The sequence below is a fragment of the Hippopotamus amphibius genome, chromosome 12, assembly GCF_030028045.1.
Source record: "Hippopotamus amphibius kiboko isolate mHipAmp2 chromosome 12, mHipAmp2.hap2, whole genome shotgun sequence".
Taxonomy (NCBI): domain Eukaryota; kingdom Metazoa; phylum Chordata; class Mammalia; order Artiodactyla; family Hippopotamidae; genus Hippopotamus; species Hippopotamus amphibius.
Window position 1 is genome coordinate 59,449,900 of NC_080197.1, and position 16,211 is coordinate 59,466,110.

At 36.2% G+C, this 16,211-nt stretch overlaps 1 protein-coding gene across 5 annotated transcripts in view; it reads left to right on the plus strand.

Annotated features, from left to right (window-relative positions):
* Nucleotides 1-16,211, plus strand: part of DNAI7 (dynein axonemal intermediate chain 7) — a 71,788-nt gene that overhangs the window by 7,899 nt on the left and 47,678 nt on the right. For all 5 annotated transcript variants that reach the window (XM_057702200.1, XM_057702202.1, XM_057702204.1 and 2 more), the window contains 4 exons: nt 7,005-7,089; nt 10,556-10,647; nt 12,985-13,086; nt 13,916-14,053. In XM_057702200.1, coding sequence (XP_057558183.1) covers nt 7,005-7,089; nt 10,556-10,647; nt 12,985-13,086; nt 13,916-14,053 — 417 coding nt within the window. The remainder of the gene's footprint in view (nt 1-7,004; nt 7,090-10,555; nt 10,648-12,984; nt 13,087-13,915; nt 14,054-16,211) is intronic.

Genomic DNA, 16,211 nt, shown 5'->3' on the forward strand with positions numbered 1-16,211 from the left:
GGCAAAAACTGCCTTGCAGATTGATGAATGCATAGATGAACTTGGAATACTTTTATTGATTGAATTGATTTTATTTGAATAGATTGAGACCGGTGCCCAAGTGCCTCCAGGCATGGAACTGTAAAGAATGGGCAAAAAGGGGCCCTATCACTCATATCCATACTTATATCCTATTTTAACTTAGGGAAACCATATTCACAAAGAGGCTTTCGTTGCCTAAAATTTGAGTCCTGGTTCTATGGAACATTCAATGTTTTTTTGTTTTGTTTTGTTTTTTAATAAATTTATTTTATTTTTATTTATTGGCTGTGTTGGGTCTTCATTACTACACACAGGCTTTCTCTAGTTGTGGCAAGTGGAGGCTACTCTTTGTTGTGGTGTGCAGGCTTCTCATTGTGGTGGCTTCTCTTGTTGCGGAGCACAGGCTTTAGGCCTGCGGGCTTCAGTAGTTGGGGCATGAGGGCTCAGTAGTTGTGGCTCGAAGGCTCTAGAGTGCAGGCTCGGTAGTTGTGGTGCACGGGCTTAGTTGCTCCTTGGCATGCGGGAGCTTCCTGGCCTAGGGACTGAACCCGTGTCCCCTGCACTGGCAGGTGGATTCTCAACCACTGTGCTACCAGGGAAGCCCCGGAACATTCAATGTTAACCCTAAACTATAAATGGTGTTAAGTTCAGGCATTAAATTATTGCATCTTTTAAAACAATATGTGAGGAAATAGAATTAACTCATACCTGGCTTATAATAAAAAAGATAGCTTATCATGAGGACGCATATTAACACATTTATTTGTAGAGAAACATGAAGTCTGTGATAGAAAGTAAGTACGATATGGCCAGTTGGTTTAACTTTGAAGGCTGGGCTTAGCTAATTAGGTAAATAGTCATTTTTTAATACTTGGAATGAGCAAAATCTATAGCTTTAAAGTTTTGATCAACTTAAAATAAAAGCAGGGGCCTTTCTAGGTGGTGCAGTGGTTAAGAATCTGCCTGCCAATGCAGGGGACATGGGTTCGAGCCCTCCTCTGGGAAGATTCCACATGCCATGGAGCAACTAAGCCTGTGCGCTGCAACTATTGAGCCCGTGCTCTAGAGCCCGTGAGCCACAGCTATTGAGTCCATATGCCACAACTCTTGAAGGCCACACACCTAGATCCCATGCTCTGCAGCAAGAGAAGCCACTACAATGAGGAGCCTGTGCACCACAATGAAGAGTAGCCCCCACTCGCAGCAACTACAGAAAGCCTGTGTGCAGCAACGAAGACCCAGCTCAGCCAATAAATAAATAAAATAAGTAAATAAATAAATTTATTAAAAAAAAAAAATCAAAGCAGGGACTTCCCTGGTGATGCAGTGGTTAAGAATCCGCCTGCCAATGCAGGGGACATGGGTTCAAGCCCTGGTCCAGGAAGATCCCACATGCCGAGGAACAACTAGGCCCATGCGCCACAACTACTGAGCCTGCACTCTAGAGCCTGCGAGCCACAACTACTGAGCCCACAAACCACAACTACTGAGCCCACGTGCCCCAACTACTGAAGTGCAAGTGCCTAGAGCCCATGATCTGCAACAAGGGAAGCCACTGCAATGAGAAGCACATGCACGGAAACAAAGAGTAGCCTCCACTCGCCACAATTAGAAAAAGCCCTCGGGCAGCAACAAAGACCCAATGCAGCCAATTAATTAATTAAAATCAAAGCAAATGGTAAAATAAAATAATTTTTTCAAAATATTATTTTGATTTTCTTATTTTCAGTAATATTGGGCTTAAGATTTTTTGGATCAAACTTTCTGCTGAAAACAATGAATAATGCTGACTAAAATATATACGTATAGATCAAAACTATCATCTTAAAAGTACTTAAGAGCTGATAAGATAGTAAGAAATTATCAGGAGAAAACCTAAATTAAGGAAGGGACCAAAGAAATAATGGAAGCACTAGAACTCTTTTTCATGAGGGCATTTGCAGTACTGGGCAAAACTTGAACTTGTGGCTTTAACAGCAACAATGGGAGCCAGAGACAGTGGAGTGATGTCTTCAATGTGCTGAAGGTAAATAACTGCCAACTTAGAATTCTGTATCAGCTCAAACAGTTTTCAAAAATAAAGGTGAAAGAAAAATGTTTTCTCAGGCAAAAACTGTGTTTTCCACCTGCAAAACAGATTATATGCATAAGGTAGAAAACAATAATCTGAATAATAACGTGGGTTTAAAACAAAAAACCGAGATACATGACAACAAACAACCCATAATATTCATCAGTTGATAAGTAGATAGACAGGATGTGGTATATCCATACAATGACATATTTTTCAGCCATAAGATGGAAGTATTGATACATGCATCACCCATCATTGACTTGATCTCCAGCAATAAAGTATTTTAAAATTAAGATGTGCACCTTTTTTTTAAGACGCAATGCTATTGCACACTTAATAGCAGTATAGTGTAAATATAACTTTTATATGCACTGGGAAACCAAAGAATTTGTGACATGCTTTATTGTGATATTCGCTTTATTGTAGTGATATCTCCAAGGTATGCCTGTGTTAGGACTGAAAAGAGAGACATGACTTTAACAATGTGACATACTCTGAACAGCTTTATGTGTCAATAAATTAGAAAATTTATATGAATTAGACAAATAGAAAAGAAAATAACCTCGAACTCTTTCATGATGAAGTAGAAAACCTGAATAGTCTTACAATCGTTTAAGAAATTAAATCAGTGGTTAAAATTTTTCCCAGAAGGAAAATTCTAGGTCTACAAGTCTTTGTTAGCTATTTCTTCATTCAAAGATAAATTATTTCATTTTTGTACAAATTCTTCCAGTGCATGGAAAAAGAGAAAACATTCCTGCGTAACCTAACAATAGTATGAGAAAGGAAAATTGAAGCCCATTTATGAACATAAATGCAAAATTTCTGAACAAAATGTTAGCAAGCTCACTTGGAAGTATACAGATGGTAATAAATCATGACCCAATCCAGTTTATCCTAGGAAAGCAGAATTGGTTTAATACAAGAAATTAAATGATATAATTAGATAGAGTTAGAAATTCAATTATTGTACCTTAGTATTTAATAGGTTAAAGGGCACTTCCTTAGCCTGATAAAGTTATCTATATTTTAAATGAAGAAAAAACTGCTAGAGAAGCAAAAATACTGAAGTTAACAAATATTGACCAAGATTATGAGAGTATGAATTGGAATAATTTCTTTGGAAAATTCAACTTTAACAACACTGAAAATACACCTACCCACCAGTTTTCCTTCTAGGTATACACAGTAGAGAAACTCTTGTATGGACACCAGGATGCATACACTGGAAGGTTTATAGCACCATTATTCATGATAGTAACAAACTGGAAACCACCCAATGTCAACCAGTAGAAAAATGGATAAATAATGAGTTACTATTCAGCAGTGAAAATATACAGCTCCTGCTGTATCTCCCTTTGGATGAATCTTACAAACCATAATTTGTATGTAAAGAAGTAAATTACACAGAAGGACAAATATTGTATTATTCTACTTATAGGAAATATCTAGAGTAGTCAGACTCATAAAGACAGAAAGTAGGATGGTGATTGCTAGGGGCTGGCATTGGGGGCAGGAGGGGAGTTAATGTTTAATGGATACAGAGTTTCACTCTGGCATGATGAAAAAGTTCTGGAAATGGGTGGTAGTGATGGTTGTACAACAATGTGAATATATTAATGCCACTGACCTGCACACGAAAAAATGGTTAAAATGGTAAATTTTATGTTATGTATACTTTATGACAATAAGTAAATTACAATTGTATACATAAAGTATAATTGGATTTATGTAAAATTCAAAAGTAAGAAAAATATATTGTTTAGAAATAAATACATACGTATTGAATAATAAAACTTTAAAGAAAAACAAAGTCATCACAAAAATCAGTGATTATCTCTAGGACTAACTTTTTTGGTAAGTCAATGTAATTTTTGGCATATGTTGTGGAAAGAATTCAAAGAACTGTATGATATAGCTGTAACAAACCTATTTCCTTTGGTTTTTTAATATAAACCAGATTTCTTACTTCTTATATCTGTAAAAATTAAAATAGAATCTGTCTGAATCCTTGTTTCATTCAGCAATAGCTAACATTTATCCTTGGATCATGAACTAACCGGGAAAAAGAAAAAACCCAACCATCTCATCAAAAGACACCTATCTAGTAAAATTTTACTTTTTATGTTTTAATATTTACTTATCAAAATTTGTAATATAAAATGTTGCTTTGTTCAATTGTATACCAAAAATAATTGTAAAATTAACTCAATCCATAGCAAAATTTGTATTGATTAGAAACTTAGTCAAGGAAATTAAAAATTTTATACACATTTTCTATAACAAATATGATAGGAGAGTCAACAGAAGTCTTTCAGAGGTAGTATATTAGGGTAAGATTCTGTGGAGTAAGGTGAATGGGAATATGAATTCAAAGAGAAAAGGATTAAAATTTTTATTAAAGAAAAGCTTTTCCATATTTTTAATTGATATTGGCCATTAAATCAGTATAGTCTGTAGATCCATTGGGTATATTTTAAATAGTGATGGATGTATTTAAAAGATGTAAAAGTTGTCTTTTGTATGTTATAGTGGGAAGTACATCATTTGCAGCTGTTTAAACTTATGGTAAAAAGTTTTCAATGTCAACTTAAAAATGTGTGAAGGGGTACATAGCTTTTCAAAAATCTTGTAGGGAACATATGAACAAGTAGTTTTAAAAGTTACTGATCAACTACATCTGAGGAGGAGAAGCCAGAAAAGAAGTCTAAGAAGGAGGGAAGAAACGAAATCAGATAGTATCCACCTGACGGCCTGCTGAAAATATTTCAAGATGAAGGAAGAAAACGTTGTCAGATGATGATGACAGATGAATAAAACGAGAGCTGAAACCTGGCCACCGTCATGGGAAACATGGCATCTTAAGGCTCCGCAACAAGAGAGGTTTTAATGGTGGAATAGAAATGAAAGCCTGATTGGAATGGGGCATGCAGAAAATGGGACGCGGAAGCAGTGAGCAACCCCTTTCGGCCTGTCTGACATAAAGGGTAACAGCCTTGGAGCGAAAGAGGGAGAGGGATGTGAAATCCAATGAGGGAGAAATCTGTGAAAAACTGGAGGTGTTAATTACAGGAGCCATGTCTTTTAAATAGGCAGTAAGGGATACGATCTAGTATAAAAGTGGCAGATTCAGCAGAAGGTACATACAGTTCAACCGTAACAGGAAGGAAGGCAGACAAACATAGAGGCAGGTTCAAAGATTTGGTGTGTAAAGGAGAGTATTCTTAAAGCTTCTAGTGATGTAAGAGGTTAAGGTCAACAACTGACAGTTGGAAAGAAGAGAGGATTTTGGAAGTTTAAAGAGTGAGGGAAATGAAATAGTAGTAGGAATACTGGATGGTGCTTAGAGCCTGTTTAAAATGTGTGCTCACAAATTTGAGCTCATGTATTTTTCTCTGGCAAGGTTCAGCTGCTCCTATTGCCAGCTTAGATTAAGTGGAGAGTTGGGTTTAACTAGAACTAGAAATTTGCTAGCCGAGCTTCTCAGAGGGAGAGGAAAATAGGGGAGGTGGAGATGTATAAGTTCGTGATGATGGTGATGAACTGTGACATCTAACCAGGGTAAGGAAGAAATGACAGTGTGGGGTGGGGGCAGGGGAGGTTGATGAATGGTGAAAAAGTGACAGGACTAATGGATTGGAGATTCCAGTGGAGCCTCCTGCAGTAGGTGAGCCAAAAAGAGAAGGTGGCCATCCGAGAGTCTGTATATCCCAAGCATTAACCACTCAGCTGTTTCCTAAATTTAGATGGTGCACGTGTCTTTCTATACTCTGCCTTAGAGAGAAGGGTGGGGAGGTCATCACCCAGACAGTTCTCAGATCTGTATTCTGTAACCCTGAGCTCTTTGCTACATCTCAGTTCTTCAGTTTTGAAACCTGCACGCTTTGCCTGGATGAGCCACCAGCACTTCATACTAATTACACTTAAATTTCTCTAAACAAATTCTCTCTCAGATCTGCACCTTATGGACTACTATTTTTCTTTTTTGACTCTTCTCTGACCCCTTCCCCTCCTTGACTCCAGTTTTAATCGTGATCAAGTGTTACATTTGTTGGAGCCATCCCCCATCTGCATTTGCATTGTCATGACTTCATTGATTATCGTTAATAGTCACCAAAAGGGTATCGTCTTTATAATCATTTCTCCCCCTAACACCAGGTTAGTTTTCAAGATAATAGCCACAGACATCCTGGAAAACGTTTAGGCGGTCTCCAATTCTTTTAGAATAATGTCCAATCTCAACAGCGTAGGCACCAACCTCCTTTTCCATTCTCATGTCCATCATTGCCTCGTCTTGGGCCTTCCCAGGGCCTACCCAGTGCTCTCCCAACTCTATCTTATGCCTGCTTTTCCCTCTCCTTGGGGTATCTTCCCCTCATATCTGAATGTTAAAATCTGTTGGGCACAAACTTAAAAACTAGCTGCTCTTTAAAAATTTTACTTGATCCCAGCTGTTGAAAATAATTTGGCCTTACTCCAGCCTTGCAAAATAACTCTCTCTATATCTGTTAGTCATAAAAATATCTTTAACTTTTATAGACACGCAGCAGTGTTAAATATATTTTTACATGTATTTTATTTTAATCCTTACAAAAATGAAAGGAGGTTTTATTTAGCACCTCTTTAAAGATGTGAAAACTGGGAATGAGATAATTAAATTGTATATACTTGTCACTGTCACTCTTGCCTTTGAATAGTTTATACGTTAATTTCCCTACTTGTTTCCATACTTGTCCTCAAGGCACAGAGTCAAGGCTTTGCACTTAATAGGCTGTCTTATTTGGATGAGTAGAAGACTGGATTCGTGGAAGTAGAAGTGTTTTTCATAATTACTAGTTGAGGGATATGTATTTTTAAGTAATTTGAGTACATGTGAATAGCCTTTTAAAAAGTTGTGGCCTTTATTAAGTCTGGCAGTAAGAAAAAGAGAATCACCAAAGCCGACCGGTTGAAGCAGCTACAAGAGGAGGAGGAGAAACGACAAAAAGAGGAAGGTATAGAACACACAGTGGTAACTATTTTCATATGCAGGTAATACTAACAATAGGTTGGTATTTCTGTCATCCAGTCAATACTTTTTAAAAACAGGTTTCAAAATTTTTAATTTTTTGAATTTAATCTGCTTTATAATAGCTATTTACTATTTAAAAGATACCCAGAAATTTCTGCTAGTACACACCAATCACTTTCAGATATATCTTGAAGGAGAGTTGTCAGATAAAATACAGGATGCCCAGTTAAATTTGAATTTCAGATAAACAATGGATAATTTGGAATAATTTGCCCCACGCAATGTTTAGGATATACTTGAACCAAAGAAAGAGCCTGTTGTTTATCTGAAATTCAAATTTCATCTCATCAAATTCAAAATTCATTGGGACATCCTATATTTTTATTTTCTAAATATGGCAGCCCTATCTTAAAGTGTTTATACTTACCGATTAAATTAGGGCATTGGTGCTGATTGTGCAGCAAAAATTCTGAAACTCAAATTAAATATGGGGAATATACACTAGCAAGAAATACACAGAGCAACCTAAGTACTTATAGTTTATTAATACGAGGGTGAGTCAAAAATTATCCGCACTCTGGCTGTAGAATTTATTTTAATTAACTTTTAGAAAAGACAAATATATCATTTTTTGACATAATCTCTTTTTTTTAAGAACTTTTATTGACATACAGTTAACATACAATAAACCGCATATATTTAGAGGGTACAATTTGGCATTTTTTTTCTTATTAGTAATGTATATATGGCAATCCCAATCTCCCAATTCATTCCCCCCAACCCCCCCACCCCCCCTGCATTCCCCACTTGGTGTCCATATGTTTGTTCGCTACATCTATGTCTCTATTTCTGCCTTGCAAACTGGTTGATTTGTACCATTTTTCTATATTCTGCATATGTGTGTTAATATATGTTTTTCTCTTTCTGACTCACTTCACTCTGTATGACAGTCTCTAGGTCCATCCATGTCTCTACAAATGTCCCAGTTTCACTCCTTTTTACAGCTGAGTAATATTCCATTGTATATATGTACCACATCTTCTTTATCCATTCATCTGTTGATGGACATTTAGGTTGCTTCCATGTCCTGGCTATTGTAAATAGTGCTGCAGTGAACATTGGAATGCATGTGTCTTTTTGCAGTATGGTGTTCTCTGGGTATATTGCTGGGTCATATGGTAAGTCCATTTTTAGTTTTGCAAGGAACCTCCATACTGTTCTCCATAGTGGCTGTATCAATTTACATTCCCACCAACAGTGCAAGAGGGTTCCCTTTTCTCCATACCCTCTCCAGCATTTGCTGTTTGTAGATTTTCTGATGATGCCCATTCTAACCGGTGTGAGGTGATACCTCATTGTAGTTTTGATTTGCATTTGACTAGTAATTAGTGATGTTGAGCAGCTTTTCATATGCCTCTTGGGCATCCGTATGTCTGCTTTGGAGAAATGCCTATTTAGGTCTTCTGCCCATTTTTTAATTGGATTGTTTGTTTTTTCATATTGAGCTGGATGAACTGTTTATATATTTTGGAGATTAATCCTTTGTTGATTCATTTGCAAATATTTTTTCCCATTCTGAGGGTTGTCTTTTCGTCTTGCTTATAGTTTCCTTTGCTGTGCAGAAGCTTTGAAGTTTCATTAGGTCCCACTATTTATTTTTGTTTTTATTTCCATTACTCTAGGGGGTGGATCAAAAAAGATCTTGCTGTGATTTATGTCAAAGAGTGTTCTTCCTATGTTTCTCCTTGCTTTTCAATACACTTTGTCGATCTGTCAACAAGCTTTTGTATTCCCTCATTAAAAAATGTTTTAGGCTGAGCTCCTAGCCACGAACGCATGGCTGTCTTCACTTCATCAGAAGTGAATCTTCCATCTTCATAGGGCTGCTTTCAGGGGACCAAACAGGTGAAAGTCCGATGGAGCAAGATCAGGACTATAGGGAGTATGCTTTAACACATCAAAGCAAAGTAATCCATGACAGACTTAGGTTTCGAAAAGTTTGTGCATGATAAGTACTGGAGCAACTCACAGAAGAGCATAAACAGAAGCATTTGGATATCTGCAAACAAAATTTGGACCGATACTCTAAAGATGGTGAAAGTTTCTTAAAGAGAATCATTACTGTGATTCATCACTACAAGCCTGAGGGTAAATGGCAGAGTATGGAATGGAAACATCCTCAATCTCTGACCAAGAAAAAGTTCAAAAGTCAACCATCATCTGGAAAATTGATGCTTACAGTTTTCTGGGATTCTCAAGGGCCAGTATTGGAATATTATCAGGAAAAAGCTTCAACAATCAAAAATCTACAGTGCTCTTTACAGAGAGGTGCTTATCAAAGAGCTGAAGCCTAAACTTTGGATTAAATGCAGAGGACTGCTATCCAAGGATGTTGTGATCTTGCATGACAGTGCACATTCAACACTATCGACACTCTGCAAAAACTTCGTTTTGAGGTGGTAAAGCATCCTCCCTCTAGTCCTGATCTTGCTCCATCGGACTTTCACCTGCTTGGTCCCCTGAAAGCCACCCTATGAGGAAGAAGATTCACTTCTGATGAAGAAGTGAAGACAGCCGTACATTTGTGGCTTGAAGCTCAGGCTAAAACGTTTTTTAATGAGGGAATACAAAACTTGTTGACAGATGGACAAAGTGTATTGAAAAGCAAAGAGATTACATCAAGAAATGATCTATTTGTCTTTTCTAAAAGCTACTTGAATTCTACAGCCAGATTGCGGACAATTTTTGACTCACTCTTGTATTTATTCATCAAGTTTAAAGGGGAATTTCAAAGAATGTCAAGTAAAAATTAATAAAAATTTGGTCATTTAAAATAACAAAAAGCGACTTTAAAATCTGAATAGTTTAGATGGTTGTAGCTTTTTAGTATAAAGAACATCTGTTGATTCAGATTCAGGTTTTAAATGTCTGTCCTTGGTTTCCGTGTTGATTTTTTATGTATAATCATACAAATCTTTTTTAGATGACTCATGATAAGAATACAGTATCAGGATGTACATCTTGAGGAATGTTTTATTATATTGGGCTAAACTCTTATTCTTCAACACAGATTTCATACTTTGTTTTTTAATAGTGAAAGCAAGGGAAGATTAAGGTAGTTAACTTTTGATGATGTAGATGTTATAAGATTATGGAAATCTCCTGAGAATTTTACCTCTTCTTAATTACCCATGATAGATGTCACTTTTCATTGATTAAAATCATTATTGGATTGCTATAAACTTTTTGGAGAAGAAAAATATCATCATAGGCCAGAAATTTTTAGAGTCACATTAATTTTTTGAAAGAAATCGGGTACTTTTATTTCTACCACATGATAAAGGTTGTGACTTTTATCAAATATTCCATCACCACTACATATTAAATATTTGAAGTAACTTTAAGGGCTTAAAAACAGACTAAAAAAAATTTTTTTTGTTGGTCTTTAGAGGAAGCCCGTGTGAAATATGAAAAAGAAGAAATGGAAAGACTTGAAATACAGCGAATTGAGAAAGAAAAACTGCGAAAACTTGAAGCAAAAGTAAATAAACATTATGATATTATTACTCAAGACAAACTATGTAGCTGTCAGATCTGCTTGGCCATTTAATGTCATTGTCCCCCAGAGCTGCCAGTAATATTTAGGCCTATATGAACTGGTTTAACTCATTTGACCCTATCATAAAGTTATGGTGGGTAAGTTATCTATTACCTACATTTCACAGATCAGGAGTTTGGGGAATAGAGAGATTAAGCAGCTAATAAATTTCAGAGCCAAGACTTAGACAGAAGTAGTCTTGCTTCAGAGCCCATGCTTGTAACCATTAAGGTATTATTTTCAATCTGTCTTACAGATAATTAAATAGGGACCAAAAAATGTTCAAATTCTACCTCTCCTTTTAAAATTTCACTTCTCTTTTTCGCCAGAATTTTTCATTATTGGATCAGTACTTCTGAGATATTTTAATCTCAGGACAAAACCTAATTACTATTAAAAAGTGAAGATCCCATGGAATTTTTGTTTATGTTTGTCAATATTTACTATATTAGAATTTAAAACAGAAATTTAAAAACATTTGTATTAATAGAGATTAAACATTGTTAAACATAAACATGAATAAAAAAGTAAATACATTAACATATTTTAAGAAAAAACAATTACAGTATACACGTTTATTGAGGTGTAATTGGCATATAAAATTATATTAGTTTCAGGTGTAGAACCTAATGATTCAATAGTTGTATATATTGTGAAATGATCCCACAATAAATCTAGTTAACATCCATCACCACACATTATATACATATTTTTAAATTAGGGAAATGAGTAGCATTGTTTATATTTTTTAAATCTCTTTAATGTCTGACTTAACAGAAGATAACTGGATCTCATACCTGCTTCATATTCCATCTGTTACAATGTGTTGTTTTGATTGAAGTATGTGAAGAAAATCTGGCCTCACACAGATATGTAGTTGGAAAAAGGAGGAATATTGTAAGAGCCTTTCAGATAATTGTGGATATTCTTCTTTGATACTATACTGAGACTTGATAGGTGGTAGCACCTTAATGTGGAATCTGAAACCAAATCAATGAACTTTACATACTCTATTATGCTAAAACATTGATCTGTTATTACACTTTGAGTAGATCTTGTATCCACAAGCTCTTGCATGATTTTGCAACATCATGCATTGATTGCTTGGAAAAAATTGGCTCACTGAATTTTTTAATTCCCAATGTTGACACGTTTTTATTATTCATTATCCAAAAACAAATCACATGCATTAGTATCATCTCCATTCAAATCAGAAAAATTTTTAAGGATTGGGAAACTGTCAGGCTCCCTAGTGGTGGATATGTTTTCTAAAATTCAAATTTTTATTTGAAAGCTTGAATTTTATCACTGGCAACAAACACTTTAAGTTGTTTCCTGAAAGTGACATGCTCAATTCATCCATTTTTAAAAAATCAATTAATTAATTTATTTATTGGCTGTATTGGGTGTTCACTGCTACGCTCACGGGCTTTCTCTAGTTGCGGCAAGTGGGGACTACTCTTCATTGCGGTGCATGGGCTTCTCATTGCGGTGGCTTCTCTTGTTGTGGAGCATGGGCTCTAGGCGTGTGGGGTTCAATAGTTCTGGCACACGGGTTCAGTAGTTGTGGCCCACGGGCTTAGTTGCTTCGTGGCATGTGGGATCTTCGTGGACCAGGGCTTGAACCCGTGTCCCCTGCATTGGCAAGCGGATTCTCAACCACTGTGCCACCAGAGAAGTCCCTCAATTCATTCATTTTTGACAGAATGCCTGCCAAAATACTCAAATAGTTGTGCAAATGTTTATTTCTGAAGATAGCGTTGTCATTTGTTATGTAGCAGAAGTGCTTTATGCACACTTCCCATTTTATCACACAGAATATTAAAAAGACATATACTTAAGGTTCGACATTTAATACAATTAATAATGTTCACTTCTTCTTCAGGTCATTCTCATATGAGACTGGCTGCTCATCACCCCTCTCCCCCGAGGAATGTGACCACTAGTACAGCTTGTGCCTTGATTCGTGCTAAGGCGCCAGCAGTTTTACACCATCTTGCAAATGTGTACATTGCAAAAAAAGCAAATAAAGTCTTAGTATTATTATTAAAATAGACTTGACCTCACAGATCCCAAAAAAGTTTGGGGGACCCACCAGGAGTCTTCAGATCACATTTCACACACCACTGTTTCAGATGAAACCTTTTGGTAATATCAGTTACATTTAAACTAACTGTAGTATTCATCTTGAAATTAAATATTTGTCAAGTAAATTTTAGATGCTACTTATGAAACACAAAGCTGCAGTTAGATTTCAATGTATCTATCCCCATGAAACAGGATCTAGAAAGAAGAAATGAAGAGCTTGAAGAACTTTATTTACTAGAGGCACGTTTTCCTGAAGCAGAGAAATTGAAACGAGATAGTAGATTGCTTTCTCAGGTAAGACTGATTTTATTTATTTATTTAGCTACTACTTTTTTGTACCACTAGAGGGAGTTATAATCCCATATCCATTTTAATAACAAGAAACTTTAAATTTGTCCATAAAAAAACTCTAATCTGACAAATCTCTCTCTCATATTGCTTGCAGCAAAGTAAATTCATATAGCTCTGTAGAAATCTATTCGTCAATAATAAGATCCTTGAAATTTTTAAATCCCTCTACTCTGATTTAATTTGGGGGAATCTATACTGAGGAAATTATCCTAAATTATAATATAAAAAGTTTGAGCCTAAGGCAATCTCGTGTTGCTGAAAACAGCATAACTTTGGGAAAAAATATAGATGATTATCAGAATAAAAAGGAAAACTGTAATATGGCAAAAGATTATAGTATAAAGCAAAAAATTATAAGTATGATATGATTACAAATGTAGAATTTGCATAGACTACAAAATGAATGGAAGGACAGTGGTGGTTAACAATTAGTAGTAATTGGAAATTAGCCCAAGTGTTGGCTTTTGTAATTACAGGAGCTATATGATTAGAGAGGAAAGCAAAACAAAATCAACTCATAAATACTTTTAAAAAAAATAAAATATGACAATAAATAAAATTTCTCTTTATTTGAAATATTGTGGCTTATAAATTATTTTGATGAACAGGAATTTGGTTAGTTTAGAGATAGCTCAAGTAACTAAAGTCATAATACCTTTTTTGCCTAAATTAGGAAAACAAGGTTATAAGAACTTACACTTCAGAAAAGAAGTAATTTAATCTTTGGTTGAATCTTCATCAGTGTGAACCTTCATACATGTTTATTCCACAGTGGAAACACTACATTCAATGTGATGGGAGTCCTGACCCTTCAATATCCCAAGAAATTAATACTTTTATTAGCTTGTGGAAAGAGGAAACCAATGAGACCTTTGAGGCAGTGATTTCAAAGAGTAAACTAGTGCTAAATGTAAGTATTTATTATTCTGTAATCTTAAAGTATGTAAATTACAAATTGTCTGATAGACTAAAAATAGTAATAAAGTATTTTTTGAATTAATAACACTACTACCTCCTGGGCTGTGGAGAAAAACATTTGCTCATCATTTTGTTTTCTTTTTTCTTTTTACCACTCCTAAAAACCTCTTGCCTCCTTAGGTAAGGTCAACCTAACATAAATCTGAAACATTAACTGTATGTGTATCTAATTCAAGACAAAATCAAGTTGCATCCATTTATGTAGATAACTCGGCCAGAATTATCCAGTATTCTGCAATTAAGCAGACATGAGCCAGGCACCTCTTTTAAGCCCTGGAAGTAGAGAGATGAATAAGATCCTACCTTCTATTTCTGCAAGTAGGATGGACAGGCCAACCTGAGGAGCTCTAACTTTTACAATGCACTTAAAAATGCTAGGAAAAAAATTTTGATGAGGTTTAAATCCATTGCCTAGCTCAAAAGAAAGTAAAGGAAAATTTTAAAGGCCAGAAAACAATTCAGAAAAGTGCGCAAGTCTCAAAGTCAGTGGCTTCCCAGAGACTGTATTTGTTAACTCCTGGTGGCTTAGCACTGGTTTAAAGGACCATCAGGAGGCAAAGCCTAGGGTACGAGCAAGGTAGCAAGTTGGATGAGAGACACTTTTATGGCTGGTAATGTGGATACTAGCAGAAAACCTACTCTGCAAAGGGAGATGATAAGAACTTAATTGGCTCACATTTAGCTTAATGAAGGAAAAACAAAAATGTCTCTACTGAGAATTCTTAATAATGAGGGAGTCAGGAGTTAGGTTGGAAGAGTTTATCAGAATACAGCACAGAAAGATAAAGAGATGAAAAATATCAAAGAATAGTTTAACAAATCTATATGATGGAGCAAAAAGGACTAAATGTATATTGACAAGAGTACCAGAAGGAGACATAGAAGAATGAAGGAGAGACAATATTCAAAGAGATAATGGCTGACGATTTTCCAGAATCCTCAGAAACCCAACAAATCCCAAGTTAGGATAAACAGAAAGGAATCCACATTTAGACACACCTACGTAATAGCAGGAAGTAGAAGGAATTCACTCCTCTTGGTCCTTTGATCTTCTAATGCCTTTTGTTTCAATTCCTTACAACGCTGTGCTTCTTGTCGCTGTGGTTTACTTCTTCTCCATGTTGCTTATAAAATGGAAAAACTCCGGACTGTTAATGTCACAACATGCTTGCCTAATTTAATCTGGAAAACAAGCTTATGTGATTCATTTTTCATTTGAAGAACCGGATTGTGACTTGCTTACGGTCCCCTGTGAGACCTTAGATGGGCCTTACCTGACTTTCCAAAGACTCCAAAGAGCCTCCCATGAGGTGTTTGGACACTAATGGATTCATCAGACAGTATTCTTGCCATTGCATATTCTCTCTCCCAGGGAGGCTGCCATGGCGTGATGCTGGTCCAGGAATCTGCTGCTTTTTGATTAGCAGGGAGGCAGCAGGAAGTAGTACTAAAGTTCACCAGTGACGAGCCGGATGTGACATCTTCCTGTTATGAATGTGGGATATAGAAGCAGAAGTCATAAATAGTAGGGAAGATGAAAAAAGGATCAGTAAAACAAAACAGGAGCAGATGAGGAGGGTAATCGTAACAATGGGAAACTAAAGCAGGAAACCACAAGATGAACAGAAAGAACTGGATAGCACTGATCCCGTGGTAAACACCAAGCTCCAAATTATCAAATTTATGTATTTGACAAACTCTTGTGTAGCACTTACCATGCCAGGCTCTCTCAGCCTGGTTTAGGTTATTCATGTTGTTGCCACATTCCCCCAATAACCCTGTGAAGTAGGCACCATCATCCCCATTTTACAAACGGAAGGCACGGCACAGAGGTGCTAAATAACTTGCCCCAAATCACACCACTGGTAAGAGGGGACGAGGATGGAAGCCCAACTTTCTGGTTTGAGCCCGTACTATCCAGCTCTACTATGGTATCTCTCTTTTTTTCTTTTTTTAATTTTATTTATTTATTATTTTTGGGGGGGTACACCAAGTTCAATCATCTGTATTTATACACATATCCCCGTATTCCCTCCCTCCCTCAACTCCCGCCCCATCCTCCCTCGAGTCCGCCCTCCCCTCCCCGTCCC